This window comes from Camelus ferus, chromosome 9, assembly GCF_009834535.1.
Source record: "Camelus ferus isolate YT-003-E chromosome 9, BCGSAC_Cfer_1.0, whole genome shotgun sequence".
NCBI lineage: Eukaryota > Metazoa > Chordata > Mammalia > Artiodactyla > Camelidae > Camelus > Camelus ferus.
Genome location: NC_045704.1, coordinates 30,394,992 through 30,422,644, shown reverse-complemented (window position 1 = coordinate 30,422,644; position 27,653 = coordinate 30,394,992). Strand labels below are relative to the sequence as shown.

Below are 27,653 nucleotides of genomic sequence, written 5' to 3'. Positions count from 1 at the left end.
AACACCCCACTTTCTCAAGGCCTTTTGACTATGCAAGTCCTCTAGGAAAGGGTCCAGTAGGACACCCTTCAGGGGTTCTGAGCACAGTCCCATCACAGCTGCCCAGCTCTGTCCCCCTCAGCCTCAGCCTACTGGCTGCCAGTGTGGGTGGGCTGGGAACCATTTGGGCCCGGGAGTCAGATGGCTTGCGTGAAAATCTCCCTCTTCCAGTACCCACCCGTGACTTGACCTCTCTGGGCTTCTGTCCTCACCTGTAAAGCCAGAGGGTAATAATAATAACAGTAGTGACAGCACTGTAATAGTGTCTGTCTCCAAAGCGGGCATCACCTGGGGGGCTGTTCTGCTCATTAAAACAGTATCTGCTCTGGTCGGTGGGTGCCTGTCCCTCCTCAGTTGTCAAACACTGTGACTGTTCCCCTGCTGACCTCAGTGTTTTGCCTCGAGGATTAAACAAGGAAAGAAGCACTGGGCATGTAGTAACCATCACTTGTAATTTCCCCATTTATAGTCACAGCTCACACTTATCGAGGAAAAAGGATGTGTCAGGCACTTTCTATCTGTTTAATCCTTATGACACTCACCTTGCAGATGAGGAAAGGGAGGGAAGGACAATTAGGCAGTTTACCATGAGCCCCCGGCTTTCAAGAGGCAGAGAAGGAATCTGAGCCCAGGTCATGTGTGGTAACCCAGCCTGAGCTCTTGGCCAGCCCTCCACCCGGCACCTCTGGGGCCCATCTGGTTGCCAGAGGGGAGAGGCCGGCTTGGGTGGGGCCCAGGCCAGTCAGCCCGGTGTTTAGGTGGTGGGACAGTGGCAGGGCCAGGCCCCTGTATGCCCTTCTCCTGCCTTTTCGGCACAGTCCACACTGTGCCGGGGCTCCAGATGGCCAAGGGGCTGCTTCTAGTGCCCCCAAGCCCTCCTGCTATGGAAGCCTCCTCCGTCCTGGTCTCTGCCCTGGATCCTGCATCAGGCACCACTTCATAAAGCCCCTACTGTGTGAGCGCCCACTCTTACATTGTTTCCATGGAAACAACCCGGACCTTGGCCGTGACCCTTGCTTCGGCAAAGAGAGGGCCCCGGCTTAGAAAGGTGGAGCTGTATACCCAAGGATGCACAGCTGTGCATGCCAGTGCAGGGCTTCAGACCCGAGGGGGCTTGTTTTCTGGAAGGCTGACAGGCCTTTCTCTCCCTGTCCCTGGCCTTGTGAGAGGATGGGAGCTGAAACTCACATCTAGAGGCCTGGGCAGATGGGCCATTTGCAGAAAGGAGCTAGACAAAGCCCGGGTACCTCCCCAGCGGGGGCACAGCCTCTGGGGCCTTGCCCCCTGCCTGGGCACGCCTTGGGGCAGGGGCCCAGCTGTCTGTTCGCTCACCCTTCCCTCCCCCAGGACTCACGCATACAAGAGCAGACTCTGGGGGCTGCACAGGGGCTTGGGGGCTGGCAGGCTGGGACCCTCGGGAGTGTATCCATAGCAACCAGCTCTCTGAGGACTGGGTTCCTGTGGGGCCGAGGCTGCTGGCGGCTGGAGCATGAAGCACTGAGGTTTCTGCCTCCCCCTCTGTTTATTGATAATAACAACCTCACCCCAACTTTAAGCTTGCGTGGGCAGACCCCGGCCCCCATCGACTCCCCAGAGGCTCACGGTGCTTGTGAGGGTGAAGGGTGAGGAGGTAGACTGGGTTCTCTCATGGTCCATCTTACAGCAGGGTAACAGATGTCCAGGTTAATGGCTAGTCCAGGTCTCAGCGGCTTTCTGTTACCCAGAGCAGGACTGTCTGGGGTGGTCTGGGGCATGGAGCTAGGGGCGGCAGCTCAGACGGTGGCTCTGGAGAGCGCTGCCTGGGGTCAAATCCCAGTTCCCCTTACTCACCAGCTGGGGGCTTTGGCCAAGTGATTTAACCTCTTGAAACTCTACTTTCTCCATCCCTAAAGTGGAGCTTGCAGAGTGATTATGAACATTGAGAGAATGAACAGTGTCTGCACATAGTAGGCGCTCAATAAATGTGAGCGGCCATCATGATAGTGGAAATTCAGCAGCAAGCGCCATCTTTCCCTCTCCTTCTCCTCTCTCCTCCTGTCTCCACCATCCTCAAGTGTGTTCTTTCTGCTCTGGGTCCCTCTGAGTCTGCTTGGGGCCATGCTGGGGGAGGCAGCCCTGGCTAAGGCCCCAGGGTTCAGCTTTGGTTCCGCTGGCCTGGGCCCCGGGGAAGAAACTCATGGCAGAGGAGATGTTTTGAATGCGAAGTTCTATCTTTCTGTGGTTACATCTCCCACTGGGGTCTGAAGCTCTAGGGAAGGAGGGGGTCTTTGAGGGATAGAGTAAGGGAGATGGACCAGAGGAGGTGTTGAGGTGAGGGCCGGCCGGGTGGGTGGGGGCGGCCAATTGCCCAGCAGGAGAGAGACAGAGTGGGAGAGTCCTCCCCTGCTTTCCCTGTGCTGTGCTCCACAGCCTGGAGGATCGCACAGCCCCCGCTCGGCTCCGGACCCTGAGCACCCCTGGCCTCACATGCAAGGCCAGAAGGGCCATCTTTGTTCGAGGATATCTGGGTATCCATTAGTGGGTGTTGGTGCTGGTGAAACTGTGAGTGCGGGTGTGTATGCCTGAGTGTGAGTGTGCATGTGTATACTTTTGAGTCTACGTGTGTGTCCACGAGGGTCGGTGCACTTCCTTGTGCCATAATCTGCTTGTGCATCTGTGGGTGCATTTAGGAGTGATGGGTGTGGCTACTAGAGTTCCAGTAAGAGAACTGAAAGCTTGAGTGTCATTGGGGATGCTGCCTGAACTTGTGGTCCGTGAGGACGTCTCCACTTCTCAGTTCCTCTGCCTCCTCCCTTGAAGCCTGGAGCTCCCTTGATCCCCTCGAGCCTGTTTCCCCAGCAGGCAGGGCTCAGCCCTCTTCCTGTCATGGAGGGGTGGCCATATGGTGGGAGGGCATTTGGGGGTCCCCTCTCGTCCTGCCCAGGCTCCTCATGATTCATTTTCCAAGCGCAGTGAGCCCACTTCAGCCACCTGCCCCGATCAGGAACAGCACTTTGCTCACAGACTGTCCTCCCCACTGGTCTGGTCCAGGTATGGCTCTGGCCTCCAGAGACCTCCACCCAAGGCGAGGTGGGGCACCATCTTCCTTGTCAGGCAGGCTCCTCTCGGCTCCCGGGCATGGAGCTTCCTGGGGTGTGCTTATTCTTGCACTGACTTGTTCATTCATTCATTCGTTCAATCACTCACCATTCATTTAAGCATCAAGGGCCCTTACACTTGCCAGGCAGAGTGGATGGGGGCCACATGTGAGAGGGAATGAATGATTTTAACAGCAGAGACCTTGGGTTCAAGGTTGTGCCCCTCCACGAGCATAGACCAGGAGCTGAACCAAGGCGGGCACTTTGGGACTGCCCCCCTCCAAAGACTTCAGTCCCTGCTATCTCTTCTGGCCCGAAATCTACTCTGCCTGCTGTAAGGCCAGCTCCCCAGGTCTGTCCCCCTCAGACTCACCCATTCTTCCCAGAGTGTTTCCATGCTGAATGCCTGCCTCTGGGCCCAGTGCTGTGGCCGCGCCAAGGACACACTGAACGCCAAAGGCCCTTTGGTCTTGTCAGTGTGGAGTCTGGAGCCTGAGTAGGGACCCTGCCCCAGGGCTGGAAGCTCCCCTCGCCGGCGGTTCCAGCTACTTCTCCATTCATTTGTTCAACAGATATTCTCTTAGCCCCAGTAAGAACCATGACACAAGTTCAGTGATTATCAGGTGCTCACTCTGGGCCAGGCCCTGTGCTGGTGGTGGGGATCCAGGATCCCTAGTCATCTTGGGTTCTCTTTGTCCCTTCTGCCCTAACAGAGGGCTTTGCACGTATTATTTTGCAACTTTGCTCATTTGTTCAACAAATGCTTCCTAAAGCGCTTAGTCTTTGCTGGGACCTCACAAGTGGACAGAACTCACCCTGGCCCTCTGGGTCTCATGGTGCAGTGGGGATCAAACAAATCAATTGGCCACGACAAAGTCGTGTGCAGATCAACTAGATGCTTTCCGCATATGCTCAGGGCCTGGGGAGGCCCTGAACTCACTCTGGGGTGGAAAGAGAAGGCTTCTCAGAGGAGGTGACAACTGAACCGAGTCCTCAAGGATGGAGAGGGTATTCCAGGTGGAGAAAACGGCATAGACAAAGGCCTGGAGGTGAGACCAGACCCTTCAGGACAACTGCAGGTCCAGGTGGGGCCAAGCAAGGAGCTGGGACAACTGGGCCCCCTGGTGGCTCATCCAGGCTGCCTGGTTGAGGGTTGGGCTTCTGTGCTCAGCTGAGAAATCCAGTTTGGCCCTTTCTTCCAGAGGCCGAGGGAGGCTCCATCATCCCTGGAGCCAAAGTGGTCTTCAGAAAACTGGGATATTTTGAATTCCCATACCACCCTCCCATACGACCCCTCCCCCTCCAGAAAAACCCACAGCCACAAGCCTTCCCCTACACGGGCAGTGCCACCTCTGTCCACAGTGGGCTGGTTCCACAACCTCCCGGGCTTAGTGGTCAGACAGAGTGCCACTCTTTGGAACCAAGAAGGTTTGAAGCTTCATTTTTCTGCCCCCTCCCCACAAGGGCAGGTGGTAATAGCTCCCTGTGTGTGGAAGCCAGATGTAGGATCCCCTGGGGCCTTGTGTGACTAGGGCAGATGAGGAATTCATCAGTCACCCCTGAGTGCCAGAGTTTGTGGGAGCAGTCTCCCCTGCTCGGCCACTTGGTTCTTAGGGGGGTAAGTAGATGAGAGAGTAGTTGGATGGGTGCAAAGAGAGATGGGTGGATGGATGGATGGGTGGATGGATAGGTGGGTGGGTGGATGGATGGATGGGTGGGTGGATGAGTGTGTGTGTGAGTGTATGTATAGATGGATGGATGGGTAGACAGAGGGTAGGTAGATGGACAGATGATGAATAGACAGATGGATGAACAGACGGATGGATGTGTAGATGGGTGGAAGAATGGGTAGATGGACTTGAGCACACCCCACACAGAACAGCCTCCTCCCTCAGCTTCCTTTCCGTAGTTCTGCTCTGTGCCCTCACCTTGGGATGGGGCAGTCTCCTCAGATCCAGCAGAGGAGCAGCTCCCTTGGAATGGAGGCTGTTTCCCCCTTTTCCCTAGGCTGAATCAGAGGTGGATTCAGAGCTGAGTGGGAAGAGAATGGCCTGGAGAGACCTGGGAGGGAACCAGGGCTGATCTGGGAATTTTTGAGCCAGGACCTTCAGGAACTTTTGCTTTCTGCTCTTTTCTGCGTCCTGACTGTCTAAGTCCTTTCTTTTTCGTTTCCAAACAGAAAAAGACATACCAGTGCATCAAGTGCCAGATGACCTTCGAGAACGAGCGAGAGATCCAAATCCACGTTGCCAACCACATGATTGGTAAGAGGGCGTCTCCTCCCGCCCACACTGCGGCCACTCATCGGGGTTGAAATTTGCGGTTCCAGTCATCCTTTCACTGGCTTTTAGGGTGAAGGATGGAGTCACTGCTGCTGTTTCAGAGACATTTCAGATGGGCTCGAAAATGTCAGAGCTGGAGCGCTTTCTCCACCCGAGCCTTCTTTTCGCGGCTTCACTCACGTTACAATCAAACTTTTGACAATCTCTTTTGTTTCCCAGCATAAATTTCCCTCCATTTCTGAAATGATGTGCTTTCCAGTTGTCAAACACTCAGGGGCAATTATGCTTCAATTTCGGATGTCATGACATTGAATGGATTTAACCACTCACATTTCCCCACTAAACGTGGGGAATTCCTCAGGCACATTGTCAAAACAGAATGCTCTACAAAGTTATTTCAGTGCTTTTCCTTTTCCTCTTCAAGTAGTTTTGGACATTGGCAAATTCAGCCTTTTCAGAAGGGAGCTTTCAAAGTTCCATCATGTTCCCACGTGGTCCAAGGGACGGAGGGAAGCTCTGAGGTCTCCCTTGCCATCTGTGGGTGGGTGTGGTCTCCCTGGTGGCTGCGGAGGCCCTCACTGTAAGAGAGGGTGCTGTGGATTTCTGGTGGCACCAGGCTGGCCCAGGGGAGTGGCTTTGGCAGCGAGGGCCTCGGGAGCTTCTGGAATGGTAGTGCCCTGGGTCTTCGGTGGAAGCATGGTCACCGTCTCCAAGGCCCTGCAGTCTGGACAGTGTGGTGTCAGTCCTGAGTTGAGCACCCTGACTGTTACTTCCTCCCCACTTTTCCACCTCTAACATCTTTCATCATAGTCTTAACAACAGCCATGCCAACAGAGTACTGTTTTACAAAATCCCGGGTTGCATCCATTTAAAAAGGTCCATTTAAGTGTACAGCTCAGTGGAGCCTCGTGCACTGAGCACACCTATATCACCAGTGCCCAGGTGAAGAAACAGACTATTCCTGCATCCCAAAAGCCCCCCTCTCAGCCCCCTCCAGACCCTCCCCTGACCAACAGAAAGGCCTCATTATCCTGATGTCTAACAGCATAGGTTACTTTTGGTTGTTTTATATTTTATATAAATGAGATCACATAGGATCTGCTCACTAGCGTCTGATGTTTTTCGTGTTCACATTAGTGCTTGTAATTGGACATCGCCCCCTTCTCACTGGTGTGTAATATTCCATCTTGTGAGCCTATCACCATTTATCTCTTCTTGATACACATCGTGAAGGGCATCTGGGTAGTTTCCATTTGGGAATTGTTTCAAATAGTGTGCTGCTGTGAGCATTCTTTCATGCATCTTTGGTGAGCACACACAGGTGGTTTTGATAGGGATAGCTCTCGGACTGATAGTGGTGGGTCGTAGGCTATGAGTAGGTTCGCCTGAAGACAAATAAACTTCCAAAGCAGTTGTAGGAAACTTTGCTCCCCACTCAGCCTGTGAGAGCTGTTCCATGTCTGTGCCGTCCTCCACAGGCACATTGTAAGAGCCATTGCAAAGGCTCTTTAGTGAAGCTGTGCTCAGAGTGAGTGCGGTCCCCTGGTCCCTGCCCAGCGGCAGCGTAGCCATCTCAGTGAGCTTGGTGCCCAGCCTCCCAGTGACTCGGAGCAGGTCCCCGGAAGGTGCTGACCCCGACTGGATGCATGGTGGGACCTGCCCAGTGCCGAGGGGCCGGAGGATGGGCGGGTAGGGCCCTGGGAGTGCCGCCTGACAGGGAGATTGGTGACTTTTTAATTTCCTCTGTTTGAAAGTCCCCTGCTGAAGTAGAAGAAGGAAGCTACCCTGTCAGTCACTGGCTGCTGTGAGCGCTTTCACGAGAGTGTCAGGGAGGTGAAATGAAGATGTCTAAAAATGTTTGCTCTTGTAGCAGGTGTTAATGTGCACTCCTGTTTGTAAGCACGGAGGGCGAGAGGCTGGCTAATTGGACCACAGTGATTTCAAAGGTGTTTCTCCTCTCCTCCCTCCTCTCTTTCACCTTTCCTTTTGTGCAGAGCCTGGGAGCCGTGTGTCCTCAGGTGGAAGGCGAGGGGTTGCTCTTAACTAGAGTGGTGGGGAATGGGAAAGGAGGGTTTGATTGGCACTTGGGCCTTTGTGTGAATGGAGGAAGAAGTCCTGGCTGGTGGTGGCTGGACAGGGCCCCTTGCCCAAGCCTGCTCTGCAGTGCTGTGAGCTGGCCTGGCTCTCAGGATGTGTGGGGAGTAGGGGCCTGAGGAGCAGGCAGCAAGGAGCTGTTGGTCTTAGAACCTGAGAGTCCAGGCAAAACGTTCATGCAGTTGTAGAAAGTCTTACATGCAGGCCCTTGGTACATGTCCATGAGGCATGGGCTAGGGACTTGCTGGAGCCACATCTCGGGTGGCAGGGTGGTACCTCCTCTCACTCTCCCCTGTCCTCTCTACCTGCCCTCCTTTCCCTGGCCTCATCACCTCCAGCCATCAAAGAACATCAAACACTTGCTGTATGTAGAGAGCTGGAGTAGTCTCTGTGGGTGATGGAGAGTGAAGGGGGACATGGTCCCTGCCCTCAGAGACCTCACAGCATCCCAAGAAGCCACCACGTTCCACACCATGTGCAATGGAGGGAGGTCCCATTGGGTAAGGATGCTGACAGCTGCCATACACTTAGCCCCACCACAAGCCAGGAATTTTATTCCATCTCATAGAGGAAGCTGAATGATTTACCCAAGTTCCTCTGGTCAGAAAGTAACAGCACCGGGATCTGAATAAAAGCTAGGCTCTCTCCACCGTGCATGGCTCCCCTGTTATGGCTTGTGATAGGAGAGATCCAGCCCTACCCTCAGGGGTTCCCTCCCCTGATGGGCATCCAGGTAAGCACTGGACTGTCAGTTGGTGCTACTGGAACAGGGACTGCTGGATTCAAATAGGTGCATCGGGAAGGCCTGGGTATTGAAGAATGAAGAGGAGTTTTCTGTATGGGTCAGGGCCATCCGTGGCAGAGGGAGTAGCCTTGGCAAGGAAGGACAGTCACTAGAGAACAGGGCCCTCGGAGGACTCAGCATAAGGAGGAGGGGGGTCCTTGAAGGATGGGTTGTTAGGCTGAGAAGTTGGGGAGCAGCTTCTGTGGGAGGACCGTGGGGTGAGCAGAGTTCAGAGGCAGGAGCAGAGGAGGTAAAGTTGGGCCACCGGAGGAGCCTGACCTGGCCAGGATGGAGGTATCGCATATGTGGCATTGTGGGCAGTGAGGGTGGGGAGTTGGCTTGGGGCTGGACTGTGGAGGGCCTTGAAGGCCCTGTAGGCTGGGTCCAAAGCTAGAGACCCCTTGGTGAATGTTTTATTTGGTTTCTCTTGAAAAAACAGAAGAGACGGCCTCCAGGGCCCGCATTCCCACATGGCCCAGTTGATAGGAGCTGGGCAGCAGCTGGGACGGTGTGTTCCCAGGCCCCACTGGCCCCACCAGTCCCTTTTGTGTTTGATGGGGATGCTTTGCTCATTCGTGCCCCCCGCCTGGCACCTGCAGTGACCTGAGTGTGCAACCTTGGACTGAGGTGCTAGGGAGCCATCGAAGGTTTTGGAGCAGAGAATGGCCTGGATGTGGCAGAGTGTTTTAAGGAGACTGATCTGGTTGCAGAGTTGTGGGGGAGAAGATGGGATGATAACAGAGTCCTGTCTGGTCTGGTCCAGGGGTGAGGGAATGAGGCAAGGGGACAAGGGAGGAGGGAGGTGATAGAACTTGTATTTGGTCTGTGCTGTCTGCCTCCTGGCCCTGGTGGCTTGGGGAAGGTGGCAGGGGCGGGGGGGTGGTGGTGATGGTGGGAGGTGTGAATGGGAGAGAGGTGGGCACAGGGGCCCTGGTTAGGAGCTGGCACTGCAGCCCCAGTAGAAACTGTTGGGGCCAGTGTCCCTGTGGACAGCTTCCCCTGCTAAATGGCCCGAGCCAGAGTGGCTGCCTGGAGCTGGCGGGGGTAAAAGCCCCCCTTAGTGGCACCAAGGGGACTCGGTGGGTAGACATGGCGCTGTTCAGCTTGGCGGCCTTCTCATAAACTCAGGGCACTGGGGGTCTGAGGCAGGCACCCCCAGGGACCCGGACTGCAGGAGACCTCCCCCAGGGAACTCTAAACTGGCCTTTTTATAGCGGGGGGCCTCTTCGTGGCTTTGCAGCCTCCAGACCCTGGGAGTTATGATGACTCAGGGACACATCTCCTTGGAAACATTTTCCCAGCACCCTTCTCCTGGCTGCTGCCGGCGAGGGAGTGATTTGGAGCTGATAGAAAGGCAAGGGGTCTTTTGAAACCTTTCAGCAGCGGGGTCTCCTTTGAAGTCCCCCTCCCCACAGAGAATGAGGCCCCCTTCTCTGGGCTTCCCCCAGCTTTTGAAATGGTTTCAGACACCCTCTCCCCCAGCAGGCACATCAAAAACTTGGAGCAACCCAGGGCTCTGTTCTGCCACCTCCTGCCAGGATGACCTGGCTCCGCCCAGCTGCCCCTTCCCCACCTCCCCCCGTTCCCCTCCCCCCAACCGCCCACCATCCCCATCCCCATCCCCACCCCATACTCTGGGGGGATGGGCCTCCTGGAAAATGGCTCTGCAGGAGGCCCCTGCCTTGGGATCTCTCAGGCGTGCTGAGGAAGGCTTGTGGGGGGCCTGGCCCAGAGGCAGGGCCCCCCACCCCCAGTGCCTGGGGAAGGAGGAGTGTCTCCCCATGTGTGTTGAACATGTATGTACAAGGCGTGAACAGCCCCCAGGGCACTCGGACCCTCAGATGCTGGGGAAGCTGGCTTGCAGGGGGAGGCCTGCCCTCTCCTCATCTGCTGTGGACATCTCTCCTCTTGGCTCCTGTCAGGCCGATGGCTGGACAAGAGGTCTGAGAACTTGTCCTTGAAATAACGAACTTGCTGTGACCCAGGTTGGCCCCAAGGGAGTGACTCAGCCTTTGGGCCCTGGTGTCCTTACTTAGGGCTTTATGGGCCCCTGGGAAGAGTCCCGAGGAGGGGCAGGGCTGGGAAGGGACAGTCCTTGGGGAAAGTTGTCAGGGACGTTTGCCCTCCGTGTCCTTGGAAAGTGGCTGTGGACCCTCTGGCAGGCAGCCAGGCCAGAGCCAGGCCTGTCCCGGTGGGGCATTAGTCATTCCGAAGACGTTATTTTCTTGGTCACGTCAGCCCCTTTCCCTGGGTGCCTCTTAAGGCCTGAGCTTTGCTGTTGGCGGTAAAAATATGGGGGGCATTTGGAAGGTCAGCCTCTCCCACCTCCTGCTCAGGCCTTTAAAATGCCCCCATGCTGTGTGGGTGGTCCTGGTCTGTCCTCCCCAGCACTGTGGCAGGATGGGCCCTGGTCCACCCGGAGGGGAAGGGTCTGCTCAGGGTGTGTGTGTATATGAGAGAGAGAGGTTTTCTGCCTTCTAAGGCTTTAAGAAGCACACCCCAGGAGACATATTGGAAGCCCCCTTGCAGACGGGGTACCCTTCTTTCTTCAGCTGTTCCCACACCCAGGGCCCTTGCTGAAGACCTAGCCTGCAGTGTTTTGGGAGGGGAAGGAAGGTCTGGTGTGGAAATCAGTGCCTCACCTCCACACCAGGGAAATACAAAAGCCCTCAAATATAACTGAAGAGGAAAACATGTGAAAAGGAAGAGAAAAAGGGAAGAAAAGGTTCCTGTTGACTTTCTGTTGGCAACGCACGTTGCTGAGCGTGGCTGTGCTAGGCTCTTTGTGGTGCTTTTGATTCGGGTGACACCAGACCCAAAACATCTGCCTAACCTTAATATGTGATAAAACCGTCTCCCTCTCCCCCCAGAGATCACGTTTCAAGTTCTGGGACTGTTCTGTCAGAATAACAAGCTTGTACAGAGAGCCTATCATCCAATTCTTGCTTTCCTTCTTTCTTCTTTTTAAAAAATCCCCCAAGTAGGCCATGGCCACTTCCCTCCTAACAGTCCCGTGCATGAGAGGACTCAGTTGCCCTGACTTTGAAGCTCGTTAGTTGGTTTAAGAAAGCTGGTGATCAAGTACCTTGGTTTATGAAGAATCCATCTGTTCTGGATTTTGAAGGAGTGGAAAATTTTCTCGTTTTCATAGATTTTGTCCTTTTTTTTTAAAAGGGCCTCTGTAGGTGGGATTTTCTCTAACAGTAATCTCAGTTCAGTAAACATGGTCAAGATCCTCAGTGAGGAACTTCCAGCTGAGTTCAGGCAGTGGTAACCTCACAGGACAAGTTAATATCGCGTCACAGAGTCTAAGACACGGAAGCTCAAAGGACAGACATGCTGCCCAATTTGGGCATTCCAGGAAACCTTCCAGGAGGAAGTGACACCTCATCAGGCTCTTGGAAGGTGGAAACTAAGGTGTGGGGGGCCTTCTAGGCAGAGAAAGTAGCATAAGCCAGTTCATAGAAAAGAGGCCCGTGTAGTTTGTGGGGGAAATTGTAAATTATCCAGTATTGCTACAGAATAAATCGTGAGGCAGGAGGTGGCTGGGTGAGAGAAAAGACTGTGGTGGAGCAGGCGAGAGAAGATGAGGATGTTAGTTAGGAGGGTCTGGGTTGGAGAAATACTTAAGAGGCAAAACCAGCAGGATTTGGCAACTGAATGGAAATGGGAAGGGGAGAAGTTAGGAAAGACTCCAAAGTCTCATGTGACCAGGTTTTGAGTGACAGGTTGAAGATGATACCAAACTGCTGGGGTTATTAGAATGATGATTCTAGTAACAACGATCGGTCACATCTGATGTGGCTTCCTGAGTACCAGGCCCTGCTAGCAAGATCTACACGTGTCATTGCACCCCATGTACAAAAGGGGGCACTCTTATTCTCCCCCTTTTATACATGGGGAATCCAGGGGACATGTCCAATGTCAGTAAGTTGCAGAGGGGGGTTTGAACTCAGGCAGTGTGATTTCAGAGCCTGGAATCCTCTTTACTCCTCCTCCTCCATCACACTTTGTTGGTTGATTTGGCCTCTGAGTGTTGGTGTCTGACCGGCAGTTGGACACATGGGCGGGGAGCTCAGGAGGAAGGCCCCAGGCTGGAGAAGGGTTTAGAGGCATCGGCACAGACAGGGAGGCAGCTGGGAGACGTGAAGGGCGTGAGGAAGGTGGTGTCATCCATGCTGAGAGAGCAAGGTGCTTCTGGGCAGCAATGTGAGGGGCTGCAGAGAGGCCCGTGGAGGCAGGTTGGAGAGGGGGCTGCTGGACTGTCCTAAGCATGAGCAGGATCAGCAGAATTGGACTCAGGAACACGTTGAGAGGAGCCAGGGAGACCAGCAGTGTAGACTTGCCTTTCCAGGTTCCAGGCTGGGAAGGGAGGGTGGTGGACAGGAGCAGAGGTGTCCAAGGGTCAGAGGAAGCTTTTGCGTTTTGAAGAGGGAAAGACCAGAGTTATGTTTCTAGGCTAAGAGGAGGGAGCCAGACGGGAGCCGAGGAAGGATGGAGAGTTGATAGCATTGGAGCCGGTCCTGTAGGGGCAGAGCCTGGGGCCCTGGCACCCTCTTGCGTGGGCCAGCCCGCAGCCCAGCCCTCTCTTGCTCTCCATTGCCGTGGGCTTGGAGGCCCATGTTGTTGTGTTGACTTTGTTGAATGCCCTTTATGGTCATTTGGCTGCTTGGGAGCAGCTGACACATGAGCAATTTCCCTCGTGTCTGCTTCTGGCCAAGCCTCACTGGAGTGACGGCAGAAAACAAGGGCCCTGCAACCCCAGGGCTTGGCCTGCTCTACCCTGAGTTCCCAGTAGGTGCCAGAGCCTCACATTGGGCTCTGGATGCTTGGCCAGGGCTCTCTTCCTCGTGGGTCCCTGGTGTCCAGCAGGGAAAAAGTGGGGGGGCCTCCTCTTCCAACCGCAGACACCTCCCTTGAAGGCGTCGGGGTGTCCCTCACTGGCTGACCAGTCTCACAGGTGCCCCACCTGGTGCGGTTTCCAGCTCATCTGCCTGGGGAAACCAAAGTACAGAGAAGGGAAGTGACTCCCCAAAGGCACACTGTGAGTCGTAGTGAGAATCTGAGGTCACTGATGGGAGCATTTTCTAAATAGAGACTCCTTTAGGAAGTTACTGATTTCAGTTTATCCAGAAGATCTTTATTAAGTACCAATAGTTTGCTCAATCTGCTGTAGATGTGAATATTAATGAGAAATAGAGAATGCGTATGCTGGCCCGTGTGAGGACACATACGCACACACACACAGAATGTACAACTCTACAGTGAATCAGGGTAGTTAGGAGCAGTCCCAGCTCATGGATAACTAAGGTATTTCACCTTTGTATGCTTCAGCTCTGCGTCTATTAAATGTCCCCATCTTAACATAACTGTACTAACATAGCAGTTTAGGCAGGTGTCTTTCTCCAACTCACACTGACTAAAGCATTAAAAAGAATTATTGGCTCCTGTAAATGATACCTTGGACAACAGGCTTCAGGCATGGCTGGATCTAGGGGTTCTCATCACCAATCTGTCTCTTTCCTACCTCTCAGCTCTGCTTCCTCTTTGTTGCCGTCATTCCCAGGAGGGCTCTCCTGGTGCCAGTGACGGCCATACTCTCCCTACCCAGCAGTCCCAGCAGAGAGGGCACGTGCTTCTTCATCAGTAGAAAAAGTTTCAGGACCAAGGCCTACTGCCTCTAAAGTGTCCTAAAGCTGCCCGGGAGGCAATCATTGTGGCCAGGGGGTTGGAGTGGGTTGATTGGTCAGACTGGCACCACCTGCCCTCCCTGGACGCTGGGGTGGGCCAGTGTCAACCCCTCGTCCCCCATGATGGGAAAAGGGAGGGTATTCTTGAAAAGAGAGAGGCTTTCTATTTCCACAAGGAGGGGGCAGCACAAACAGTAGAGGGACACCATCCCTACCATTTGGGAGCTGTTTAGAGGATTAAATGAGTTAAAATATATGAAAAGTGCCCAGCATTTGTAAGTTCTGAGTAAATGGTAGCTATTAACATTAATATTATTATTATTAGTCCCTGTTGTAGGGACTAATTAAAGGTAATGATGATGATAATGGAGCCCTTGTTTAGAGAGGACAAACTGAGCCCCTCTGTGACCATGCTGAGCCTACAATCGCAGGTGCCAGCCCTTGGCAGCTCAGAGGATGAACACTTGAGCCCGCTGGTCGGCATGCCCTTCCCTAGCACACGGGGTCACATGATCATGAGAGCAACCCAGGTGCTGAGGGAGCTCCCCGGGGTTAATTGGGTGCTGCTCCTAGTGCCTAAAGGGCCCCCTTGAAGGGCTGTCACGCTCCCTCCAGCCCAGATCAGCACCAGAGACTCAAGCATTCACTCTTTTGCCTTTTCTCTGGATTCTGTGTGGACCACCCACAGAGGGTAGTTTCGCCAGCAGAGCTCCATAAACCCAGCAGCTTGTGGACCTCCCACGCTAACGTCTGCCTTTCTCCTCTCCTAAGTACTGCCCAGCCTGGATGTTTTTGTGGTCCCCCAGCATCCCTTTGCCTGCTCTCTGGCCTCTCTCCTTAAGTCTTTCTTACTTCTCCCTGGGTCTACCCTGCCTCTCCAGTCTCCAAGTGCCTGTGTCCTATTCTTCCCTCCTAGGGTTTCCAGATTTAGCAAACAAAAATACAAGATGGCTAGTTAAATCTGAATTCCAAATGAACAAGTAATTTTTTAGGTGAAATGTGTCACCAATATTGCATGGGACATACTAATACTAAAAAGTTTTTTGTTGTTTATCTGAAACTTAAATTTAACCAGCCATCCTGTATTTTACCTGGCAACCCTATCTAACCCCTCTCCCCACAATCCTTTAAGCCTCAAGGGAAGAACAGTGGTGCTCCCACCCCCGCCCCTTCTTTTAAAGCTCGTTATGGTCCTTTTTCCATCCTTATAAAAGTTTTAACTTAATTAAACTTTTAATTTTGAGAAAGCTGTAAATTCACATGGAGATTCAGTTTCCTCCAAAGGTAATAGTTTGTAAAATGAAAGTACAGTATCTAGGTTATTGACATCCGTATACTCAAGCTACAGAACATTCTTATCACCACAAAAATCCCTCATGCTTTCCCGTTAAAGCCATAGCCACTTCTTTCCTGCCCCGATCCCTTTTCCTTAACCTCCGGAAAGCACTAATCTGTTCTCTGATTCCATAATTTTGCCATTTCAAGAATGTTGTATAAATGGAATCACATTTAAGTGTACATTATCTTTGGGATATTTGTGTATTCTGCTGTTTTGGGGTGACATGTTCAGTCAATGTCAATTAGATCTTATTGGTTGATGATGTTGTTGAATTCTTCTGTATCCTTGCTGATTTTATATCTAGTTGGTTTATCAATCACTGAGTGAGAGGTGTTGAAATGTTCTACTATAATTGTGGACATGTCTGTTTTTCTTTTCAGTTTTATTAGCTTTTATTTCACGTATTTTGCAGTTGTATTGTTTGATGCATACATATTTAAGATTGCTTTGTTTTCTTGATAGATTAACTCCTTTATTAGAATACAATGTCCCTCTCTATCTCTGGTAGTTTATTTTATTTTATCTCTTTTGCTCTGAAGCCTACATTGTCTAATATTAGCATAGTCCTTCTGCTCTCATTTAGTTAATGTTTGCAAAGTAGTCTTATTCTATCCTTTTGCTTTCAGCCTGACTATATTGTATATTTTGAGTTTCTTGTAGATAGAATATAGGTGGGCCACTCTCTCCCCCATATGCCAATCTCTGTCTTTTCAAGTTGTAAATTTTGCCCATTAATATTTAATGTAATTAATGATATGTTAGAGCTTGTCTGCCATTTTATATTTTGTTTTCTGTTGGTTTTCACTATGTTTCATTTCTGTTTTCTTCTTCCTGCCTTCCTGTGGGTTGCTTGAATATTTTTAAGAATTTCATTTGGTTTACCAGTAGTATTTCTTTTTGTATAGCTTTTTAAATAATTACTTAGGTATTACATTATATAAACATAGCTCATCAAAGTCTTCTGATGTCATCATTTTACCAGTTTGAGTGAAGTATAGAAATCTACTTCTTTTTATCTTCCCCCGTTTATAATCTAATTGTTTCAAATATTTCTTCTATATATATTTAGAACCGTATCAGAAAGTGTTTGATTTTTGCTTCAACCATCAAACATAATTTAGAAAACTCAAACGAGAGGGGAGAAATTACTATATTTACCATATTTTTGCTTACTGGGTTTTCCCTCCTAATCTTGCAAGAATTTTTTTTATTATTTCCTTTCTGTTTTGAGAAAGAAGTTCCTTTAGGCACTTTTTTAAAGAGTAGATCTTTTGGTGATAAATTCTCTTAGTTTTCCTTCATCTGAGGATGTCTTGATTTCCTTCTTTACTGAGTGCTATTTTTGCTGGATATAGATTTTGGGTTGCCACTTCCTTTCTTTTAGCACTTGAAAAATGTTGTACCATTTCTGGCTTCCATGATTTCTGATGAGAAATCTGCTGTCATTTGAATTATTTTTCCACTATGGTAGGGTGCCGTTTTTCTTTCTCTGCTCTCAAATTCTTTCCTTTGTCTCTCTCTTTTTTTTTTTTTTTTTTTTTTGAGTACTTTTAAAGTCTGCTCCCCTTCTTCTCTCCTTCCAGGACTCTGATTACATGAATGTTAAAGTCTCATCAATCCCAGAGGCTCTGTTCATCAAAAAAGAATTATTTGTTCTTTTATGTTCAGATTGGGTGATTTTTATTGTTCTAGCTTCCAGCTCACCAGTTCTTCCCTCTGTCTTCTCCCTTCTGATGTTGAGCCCATAATTGATTTTTTAAAAATTGTGTTTATTTACTTTTTTCATTTCTAAAATGTCCATTTAGTTTTCTCCTTTTATCTCCTATTTCTTTGCCAAAACTTTCTATTTTTCAGTTTGTTCCATGTGTGTTTATAATTGTTGGAGTATTCTGTTATGGCTCCTTCAAATTCCTTGAGAGATAATGCTAACATCTTTTTTTATCTCAATTTTGGTACATATGAATTGCCTTTTTCCATTCAGTTTGAGATCTTCCTGGTTCTTGGTGGGATGAATGATTTTTGATTGAAGTGGGAAGAATTCCAGGTTAGTCTCCCTCCTAGGTCTCCACTGATACCTCTCTGAATAGTGGGAAGAGTGCCATATCCCTGCTCCCCACCTGGCTTCCACTGACACCAGGAGGATGAGTAGGGGCGCTTTGCTACTGCTGGGTAGGGGTGGAAGGCCAGGCTCTCCAGATGGTCTCTAGTGACACCATGGGGAGGGGCCCAGCAAGTATGAAAGTCCAGTACCCCACTAGGCTTTTTCAACACTCCATGGAGAGGGGACGTTGGGTACCTTGTTACAGCCTCAAGAGCATGGACTTCTAGGTGCCCAGCTCAGCCTTTGCTGGAATGGGTGGGATGGGGGTATAGCTTTTTCCATGGGTTTGGCTGGAGCAAGATGTTATTGTCTGCAAGTTTTCTGTCTTGCCAGGCTGTATCATTTCTGGTCCTTTGGCTAGAGAGCACAGGCTTTACTTGGGGCTTTAATAGTTTTATATATTGGTGTTTCCTGGTTGCCAGCTTCTTGGGCTCCAATCTGAGATATATGAAGTAAAAGAAATACCCAGGGTACTCACTACCGTGTCATTTCTTGAGTCCCAGTGTCCCTAGCTATTCTGCCTTCTTCTTTCTACCTTTCAGAATATTCTTATATTTCTTTCATATATAATATCTAGGGTTTTTAGTTGTACTTAGCTGGAGGGGCAGGGAAAATTATGTCCTGGGGAGAAATCTGGAAACTGAATAGGCAACTAAGAGTCTCAGGGACATTTAGAAAACATTGCTTTATTCCACAGCAACTTTTACACTAGGTTGCTGGGGCCAAGGGCCTGTGGGGAAATTAGAGCTTAGACAGGGGGTCTGTAGCTCAGACCTGGGCCAGGACCCGTTCGAAGACCCTCCTCTTTCCTTCCCCTCCTCTTCCTTTGCAACGGGAGAGAACAGTGAGCAGTGTGAGACCCCTGACTCACCTGTTGGTGGCAGTCATAAATCAAGCCTGGCAGCATCCAATGTAAAAGTTGATACTAATGATACCTTGTTTCTGCTTCCAGCATTGCCTTCTGTTCTTTTCCCCTCTAATGATCCTTCTCACTCTGATTTTATCCTCTTAGGAGCTGATGAGGAAAGCCGGAGTAGGGTCCTACCTGACATATCAGCTAGGTGCACTGATGGTGTGAAGCAAAAGCTGGCAAATGTGGGCCAGTATTGGTGCTTAAGGGTTGAGGAGCGATGCAGTGATGCAGTGTTGGAGATGTGGGGTTGTAGAATGATCTCACATCCAGGCAGCCGAGGACTGGAAGCTGTCATGGGAATTGGGAGGCCGCAGACCAAGATTTGACTGGCCATCTGGTTGTCCTGTCCTTTCAAAGGAGGACAGCTCTTGCACAAACCCCACTTTTCCCACCTGGGCATCCGGAGTCTTCCCCTGCCTTGTTGCCACGGGCAGGGTCTCAGGAAGCTGTAGTGGAATTGTGTCACTTGGGTGAATATTGGAATTATTCACCCAAGCTATTGAATATAGTTCCCTGTGCTCTACAGTGCTGATGTTTCTGGGATGGTGAGGCAAATAAAACCACAACAGATTGTTTTTGAAGCATCGAATGCAAATTGTCAACACAAACATATTTCTGGACCTAACAGTTGAATGTGTGAATTAATTACGGACCTATTAAGAAGCAGAATTATTCTTCCTTTCAGTGACTAAAACAACCCTGCTGCCCAACCCTTTCACTCTGGGAAGAGGATTCCATGGGCTGCTCCTTTACAGTTTTAGGGGCTGGTAGAAATGCAGGAAACTCTGTAACACAAACCTGGCTTCCAGCAGCCACTTCAGTTTTGATAGTCTGTCCCCAGAAACTTAGTTAGGGTGGGATTCCCATCAAACGTGAACAAGCATTGTCAAAGGCCTGTAGCTTTAGGAAAAATAATTGTTTCTACTGGTAATGCTAGTCCTTAGAAGGTGCTGAGGGTGAGGTCGTCTGTCCACCCTGGGCCCAGTCATCTTTCTGTGTCCACATGCTCTGAATTCTGTGGCCTATTTGCCACATACAGGGCTGCAGTGAGCCAAAAAGGCACCTCTCATGTGTTTGGGAGCTGCAAGAACACTTCACCAAGTGACTTTTCATGAAGGATTTCTAATAAGGGGTAGCCTCCCAAAAAATATGCGCGCACACACACACACACACACACACACACACACACACACACAAACCCCTCAGCCATTGCCTGACTGAAAGAACTTCAACTGTCTCAGCATGTGCACTCAAGATTTGTTTTACACACACACATACACAGGCGCACACACACACACAAAGATTTAGTGTCTCATTGTGAAACATTTTTTGGGGCTTCTGTCTGCAGCATCAGGATCAGAATCTGGATTCAGATATCTTGCTCTGCCTCCCACTCCTGGGGAAGGTCAGCTTTTTGTCCTGGTGTCCTGTTGGCAGCCTTCTCCCCCTGCAGAACCCCTCCGTCTGGGCCCTGGTCCGGCTCGGATGGCCTTGCAGAATTTGCACAATCTCTATTTGTCTGCTTGGTGGCTGGGGAAATCTTCTCTTGAGATGGCAGGGACATTGCTCCTCAAAACAAATGAATGGGTGAATAAAGGCACTTAGAACACGTCCCTCGCCCTGTTCTAACACAACTTAGGGCATCTGTGTCCTGGCGCTTGGCGGAGGGTTGGTTGATAATTACATGGTACGCACCATTACCAGTGTACTGTTGGTTAAAATATTGAAATAGTTCCTGACCTGCTGGCACAGAGTTTCTGCCCTAAACCCCCTGCCCACAGATCCTCCTCTGTGCCTGGAGCCCCAGCCCTTCCCTGATCTAGTGTGCAAGAGGATGACTCCTGGACGATTAGGGCCACCACACTGGGATGGTTGGGATGATTCAGCTGGTGGGGACTCCTGTGCACTGGTGGTTAACACATTTGCATATCAGCCCTGCTTGTTGCCACCATTTGTTCCTATTCTCTTCCTCTCCACCCCACCACAAGTATTTCCTGGATCCTAGCCTGTGCATGATGGGAGCTACTTCTGTGCTGTTTTTTTAAAATAGAAATATAGTTGATTTACAAGGTGGTGTTAGTTTCTGGTGTACAGTGTAGTGATTCAGTTACACATACATATATTCTTTTCATATTCTTTTTCTTTATAGGCTATCACAAGCTATTGAATATAGTTCCCTGTGCTACACAGTAGGACCTTGTTGTTTATCTCTTCTAGTTTGTATCTGCTAATCCCAAACTGCTTACTCTGAAGCCAGCTTCCCTTGGCCAAGTCTCATTTCTTCCTGACCACATCCCCCGCTCCTGTGCCCCCACCGCTGTTTCCCTGTTACATGGCTGTGATGAGCATCGCCAGTGCATTCTTGCTGCACAGGAGACAATCCAAAAGAGGCCTTTATATCACTTTAATTCTGACCCCCAAATGACGGGACTTTTCCTGTAAGAAGTTTTCTCATATTTATGCTTTTGCAGTTTTTATTCTGTTTACAACTAGAGTAGCAGCTGCTTGGTTTTCTCTGACATTTTTTATCAGTGCTCTGACAACAGTGGAGGTGTGGCAGCGGTGAGAGCAGCCCTTTTCCTCTATCCCTGGCTCAGAGTGGCACCCGGACCCTATTGAGCGCCCCGCTCCTGTTTGTTGAGCCGTTGTGATGACACAGGCTCAGCCTTCTGCTGGTGTTTCCCTTACTCATCCCATTACCAGGTAGAGGTTGAGGAAACACCTTTCAGAGCGTCCGCGCTTCACTCCTCCTGTTTTCCGCGTGAGGCAGCTCTGAAGGTTTTGTCTTCAGCACGTCTCTCCTTGTTTCACAGCCAGCGGCTTATGTTAAGCTGTGAGCTGAAAGCTGACACTTGTCAGTCAGCCCCGAGTTCGGCGTCCACTGCCCATCAGCAGTGCCTTCCGCCGGCAACTTGGCTGGCCTTGACAATGACTGTTTGCAGAACGGTGATTTACTAATGGGTGAGAGTCTGCAGGAAGGCACCTTGTCCAGCTCTCAGGTTTCCAGGCTCGGTGCTGAGCAGGAGTCCCCATTTATTTAAAGATACCTTCCTTCTCCAGAAGGGGGATCTGAGCCCCCAACCCGCCCCTTCCAAATGTGGGCCCGAGGCTCTGCTCTGGGGAGTGGGAGGAGGTGGGGCAGGCTTGGTTGCCATTTGGGAGGGCGAACTGAAGTTCTCTCTTTGTTAGGGAAAAATGTCTGGGAGGGTCTTGCTGTTCTGCAGAAGCCATGAAGAGGTCAAAGCTGGAAACTTCCAGACCACTTGACCTATTTTATTCATCAGGAAGCTGAGGCTCAGAGAGGGGCAGACACTGGCCTGAAGTCACACAGGTAGCCAGAAGCCGGGGTGAATGCAAATCAGGAGTGCGCACACCCAGGTGCCATCTGTCCTCCCATCTCTTAAATACTCCCTGAGTGTGTACTTCACATACATGACCCTCCTTGTTCATTCAACAGGTGGAGCCCCCCAAACTGGCCTCTTGAGTAAGGATTTCCAGGGGAAGGGCCTGGAAGCCTGTGTAGTTGACAATCACCCTCACCCCATCCTCTGGATTTGTATCATCAGAGAAGTTTGGGAAATTCTGGTCTATACCACATCTGCTGGTGGTGGGTCCAACCTGGTGGCAATCCTGGAGCTGGGACTTTGGGAGACTGTGGCTCAGACCCGGGACCAGGACTGTGTCTGGAACCCTCTACTCTCTTGGCACGGGGAGGGAGGAGTGAGCTGTTGTGGGTACTGGGGACCATAAGTCAAGCCAGGCAGCATCCAAAGTAAAAACAATAATTTGGGGAGAAACTAATAATGCTTCATCTCTGCTTCCACCCTAGGAGTTTTGTTTGTTTTATTTTCCATCATTCTTTCATACTCTGATTTTATCCCCCCAGGACCTGCCTCTCAGGATGCTGGGAAGCTGGGGGTTAGTAGTGGGGAGAGGATCCTGCTTTGCTCAAACCAGTTAGTGCAGTGGTCCTGGATGCATGGTGCTCATTGGTGCTGGCGTCAGACACAGGGGAATAGCTGAGCTTCATTCTGAGGCTTGAGGATTGGGAGGATAATCTCAAATTGCAGGACCAGAGGGCTGCGGACCATGATCAAGATGCCGAGCACCTGCAGAAACTCAGGATGCCCCTCATATGGAGGCAGAAAGGGAGTGAGATTTAGGAACTCTCTGAGGGAGGCGGGTGTTTAGTATTGATGGAGACTAGAAATGAGGCCACTAGATCACTGGTTCTCAAACTGCAGTTGAGAACTGAGCAACCCTGGCTTTCCGTGGTGATGCCTAGGGCCTCCTGAGTGGGGCAGGCACAGAGGGTGGGATGTGGGTGTTGGGAGCAGCTCTGCTCTGTTCTGCTGTGTAAGCTGGGGTTTCCCGTGAGATTTCCCTGGGAAAGTCAGAGACTCTGAGACCCTGCCCGGGCCTGTGTCCTCACACATCACACCATTATCGGAGGTAGGAGAGCCATGTGTCAGGCCTGGTCTCCTGGGTGATGTTGGGTGATTCTCCAGACCTCAGGGAACTTTGGGCTTGTCTTCTAGTTGGGGCAGACGCTCTGTCTCAAGTTGCTGGCAGATCTAATGAGATGTCAGTGACAACTGGTGCTTCAAGACTGGGTTGAGGGTCAGCAGTGAGGGACCTGGCTGCCCAGACAGTAGGTACCATTGGCAGCCCTGTTTCCTGTCTGCCTGCATGTATTCTCTGACCTGCTTTTTGTTACTTACCCTCTGCCAAAATCCAGGAGATTTTCTTGCAGCTCAGACATCAGTATAATATGAAATAACCCAAGGGCCTTTAGTCTCAAATGGGTTCCTTGCTATCAAAAGCTTCTTCCTGCATTAGGGCACACACCTTGGAGATTTCTGGCCTCCCTATGCCCGTGCCCATCCCCAGGGCTTCTCTCGCCCTGCCCCTTCCCCTGGCAAACCTCAGAGGTAGGGCCCACATCTGGATGACTTGCAAGGTGAGGAACGATGGAGGCTGGATACATTCTTACATTTTGGTATCAATTACTTAGTGATGAATCCACTGCATAATTGCCCATCCCTTCTCTCCGTGTCCATACTGTTGGCACGGCCCTGGTGCTCTCAAACATGGAAGGAGGACCAGCTACGTAACTTGTGCAAAATGAAAATGCAGGGCCCTGTGTTAGAAAATGAAGAATTTCAAGACAACAAAACAGCAGAGTATCAAACCAAGTGTAAGGCCCTTCTAGATACAGGCTCCTGTGCTACTGCACAGGTCACATGTCCACGAAACCAGCACTATATAGGGGCAAGATGCTTTGAGGGGCAGGAGCCTCACAGGGCTCAGTTTTGCAGGGTATGGTTGTGCAGGTTGCATACTGCACAACTCTCGGAGACATCTGCCCTGCCAGAGGTCTCGCCAGCAAGCTCTTAACAGTGGCAGTGACCCACACCTTTGGGACAGAGAGGCCACTTGGTGATGGGTTGGTGTCCTCACATCCAGATTCTTCCCTCCAGTCAGGGCTCTGGAAGCTCCCCCTTCTCTCCTCCCTTTCTCCTTGGCATTTCAGAGACACGTTTCTCCGAGAAGCTGAGGTGCCCGGGCTCCACGCGGGTGCTGCTGGGGAAGCTTCCGCTCCTCCGTGTGGATCGCCCGCCGGCGGCTCTGCTGTTAACCTTTGGGGTTTGCTCATAAAATAGAAACTCTCTTTGTAGGTCAGTTTGTCAGTAATTTTGGCAGCCGCGGGGCCACCGAGGGAATGAGGCTTGGTTCCCACTTGTCTCTCGTGCTCGGTTTGGAGACTTTTGCGGAGCCCTTCCCCGGGAGGAACGCTCACCCCTGCCGGAAACGAGAGACGGTTTTCTCTGACCTGGTTTTGAATCGGCAGGAGCAATTCCTGGATGCTGGAAAGGCACGGCCGCTGAGAAGGAATTTGGTCCAAGCCCAGCCTGTGGAGCCTTCTGCGTGGGGCCTGGTTTTCCTGGGCAGGTGGCACCTGGGTGGGGCTGCCAGGTTTTGCTTCTGCTCCCCTGTTAGGTGAAGTGGAAGGTTCTGCTGAGACCGGCACCCACCTGAGCCTCACTGGGCTGGCTGTGGCCTGCAGACCAGCATCGTGGGCCTGCACAACCCCTCTTGACAGCCACCCCCCTCACCCCAAAACCCCAGCCTGGGTTGCCAAGGCTCTGGGCATCTTCTATTATGATAACCTCCCAGTGCTGTACTCCATGCCAGGGGGAGGGGGGAAGATGAACAAGTCCTGATCAGGCCCTGCCTTCAAAGACCTGAAAGTGGGATGAGGGTGAGGGCAGTTCGGTGATGTGCAGACTGGTGGGATTACTTATCAGAGAGGATAGTGTTCAAGGAGGACTGAAACAAGCGGCCTGGAGAAGTCAGGGAGGACTGTCTGGCAGAGGCAGTGATGAACTGAACTCTAGCTCCGCTCTCTATTGTTTCTGAGGTCTCCAGGGAGTAAGATTGAGACTAGAGCATCTCTAGTCTAGTACGGGAAGCTGGGAGAGACAAGGCTGGGATAGATTATGGCCTGGAAATGCCACCTCCCACCACCACATAATAACTGAGCACCGCGTATAAGACCCATTTCCAGGAGCAGAGTTTATTCAAAGCTAGAACTAGACTTGATGACCTAAGCTAAGGTTTGTAGAATGAGAACTTCAGAGTAGCCAGAGAGATGGGTTGAGTGCCAGGGGAGGGGATACCGAGGACGAAGAGGGCAGGAAGAAGAGGGGAGCCCCAGGAACCTTGAGGAAAGATAGCTGGCTCCTTCCTCTTCCAAGAAGGCAGTCAGGCTGGGAGGATGCTTTCCAGATGCTTCTGTGTTCCTGAGTGTCACCTTTAAGTCCCCAGGCCTGCACATGGACATGGGGCAGCAGGACCCAGAGAGGGAAGCCTGGAGCTCTCCCTGGGACTCAGAGGCCTGCTTACAGATGCCCCAGACAGACCCCTGCATTACTGATGTTTGTAGAGTGTCTTGCCTTTGGAGGCTGTGGGGTGAGTGCCTTTTATGGGAGTGACCTACAGCCTGGGAGATAGGAGGCCTAGATTTCAGTCTGTTTTCCCCTCATGTGCTTTTTGACCTTGAGCAAGAAATTTCCCCTTCCAGGAACCCCACTCCAGCCACAACATGACTTAATTGGAGTCAGTGAGCATGTCGCGAAGTTAACCAGGTTTCCTTCTGGTAGGACTTTCAGAGTTTTAACATGATGATAATTGCAGTGGTGGTAGTGATCACAAACAACTATGTAGCACTTACTGGCGTGCCAGGCCCTACTCTAAGCACTTTACATCGACTGTCCCACTTAATTCTCACATCAGACCCCAGAGGGATTCTTTGAGTGGCAGGAACCCCACAGGACTCAGGTCTGCAGGGTATGGTTGTGCAGGTTGTATACTGAACAACTCTAGAGAACACCATTCATATTGTGACCTGCATGGCAGCCCTACCAGAGGTCATGTCAGCCATCACCTGATAGTAGCAGTAATCCAGAACTTTGGGGAAGAGAATCCCCCCTATCCTCCCACTTTATAGATGGGGAAATTGAGGAACACAGAGGCGAAGTAGCCTGCCTAAGGCTACTCTGATTCAGACAGCAAGAGTCAGAGCCAGGGTTAGGACCCAGGCGGTCTGGCTACAGACTCCATGTGCTTAAACACCATGCCAAATTGCACCTGTCTACAGGGAGCAGTGTTCCCTGGAACACACTTTCCAGCTGCCTTCCATGGGCACTTCTGGCTGCCAGCTCTGGACAGTCAAACTCCTGCGGGAATTTCAAATGGGGGTTTTGTTCCAGTCTCCAAATTCCCACTGATGCAGAATCCTGCAGTGTTGCATAGATTAATATTCCCCTCTTTTCCTTCTTTCCTCCCTTCCTTTATAAACACCATATCAGAGAAATTCGCTGATGATGCGTTCACCCGAGGACTTCCTCACCAAGGCAGCTGAGTATTAAGGGGAAATTCGTGAAATGAAGTTTGGAAGCTGCTGGCCCGGCCGGAGCCCCTTCTGAGTGATGATGATTTATTTCGGCAATGTGGTAGTCATTAGTATCTTTGGTGTTGGAGCCGGCGATCTCGGGCCTGGGTCTGTGGCTGAGGGAACCTTCGGGGCCATTACGAGCTAATGGCTCAGTGTGGGCAGAGGAGGCCTGCAGTCAATCTCGCTGCTGGCGGGTAATAAACGTCGGCCGGCTCCCTTCCTGCTCCCGGAGAGGGAGGGGGCCTCAGCTCACGGTGGCCTGTTGGGCCTCGGAACAGCCTGGCCTGGTCTCCATGGCCTTGGGGGTCCATGGCATCCCTTCTCGGCTTGGAGGACTGAGGCTGAGGAGTTGCCCAGAATTTTGTCTGTCTGACCGAGATCTTAGAAACCTGAGGTTGTTCTGGGGGCTCTCGGTTCTTCTGGCTTGGCTTTTGGGCTGTCTTCCTGCACGAACTCATTGTGTCCTCATGGAGAGGGAGTACGTGACGTGGGGCTGGTGCAGGCGCCACCCCATGGGAGGGCCCTTTGATGCCTGTACACCTTGGGGAGGTCTGTCCCTCTTGCCCTCTTTTGACTGAGGTCTCACATACAGTCAAGGGCACAAACATTCTGTGTATTGCGTGATGCACTTTTCCATCTGGGTCCCTGCCTCACCAGCACCCACATCCATAGGTAGCCCGTTCCTTGCCCCCCACCAGTTTCCCCAGGACACTCCTCCTCTACCACCAGAGGGTAGTTGGTCCTGTTTCAGAACTCATGTCAACAGAATCCTACAGCGTGGAGTTGTGTCTGGCTTCTGTTCACTGTGACATATGTGAGCTTCATCCCTCTCTGTGTGTCAGGGGTTTGCGCCTTTGTATTGCTGTGTTATAGCCCCTGTATGAATGTGTCCCAATTTGCTGTGCATCCTACTGATGCTGGGTGTTTGGGTTATTCCTGGGTTGGGGCGGTTATGAATGGTGCTGCTAAGGCCATTGCGGACAGGTCTTATCTGCGGAGGAGGGTTTCTATGGTCCTGTGCGTGCATGCCTTTACTTTCCAGGAGGTTCTGGAATCGCTGGCTCGTGGGTAGGGAAGTGCTCAGTTGGAGTGGATACAGTCAGTTCTCCAGGGTGGTGGTTCTGAGCTACCTGCCCACCCTGCCCGCCTCACGACCTCCTCTTCCCCCCTCCTCCTGCTCACCCTGCTCTAACCACACAGGACTATTTCCTCTCCTTGGGCACTCTGAGCAGCTGCGCCTTCTTTGTGGAATGTGCATTATTTCAACTTTTCCTCTCCAAATTTACAAAGTAAGTATATTGTTCCTATTTGACAGATTAGGAAACTGAGACGAGGAGACATTCAACTGTGTATTAGGGCTTTCACGGCTGGGAAGGG

The 27,653-nt window shown here is 51.2% G+C and overlaps 1 protein-coding gene across 5 annotated transcripts in view; it reads left to right on the top strand.

Annotated features, from left to right (window-relative positions):
* Positions 1 to 27,653, top strand: part of ZNF423 (zinc finger protein 423) — a 314,357-nt gene that overhangs the window by 188,579 nt on the left and 98,125 nt on the right. For all 5 annotated transcript variants that reach the window (XM_032486262.1, XM_014558254.2, XM_032486263.1 and 2 more), the window contains one exon: positions 5,296 to 5,380. In XM_032486262.1, the coding sequence (XP_032342153.1) occupies positions 5,296 to 5,380 (85 nt within the window). The remainder of the gene's footprint in view (positions 1 to 5,295; positions 5,381 to 27,653) is intronic.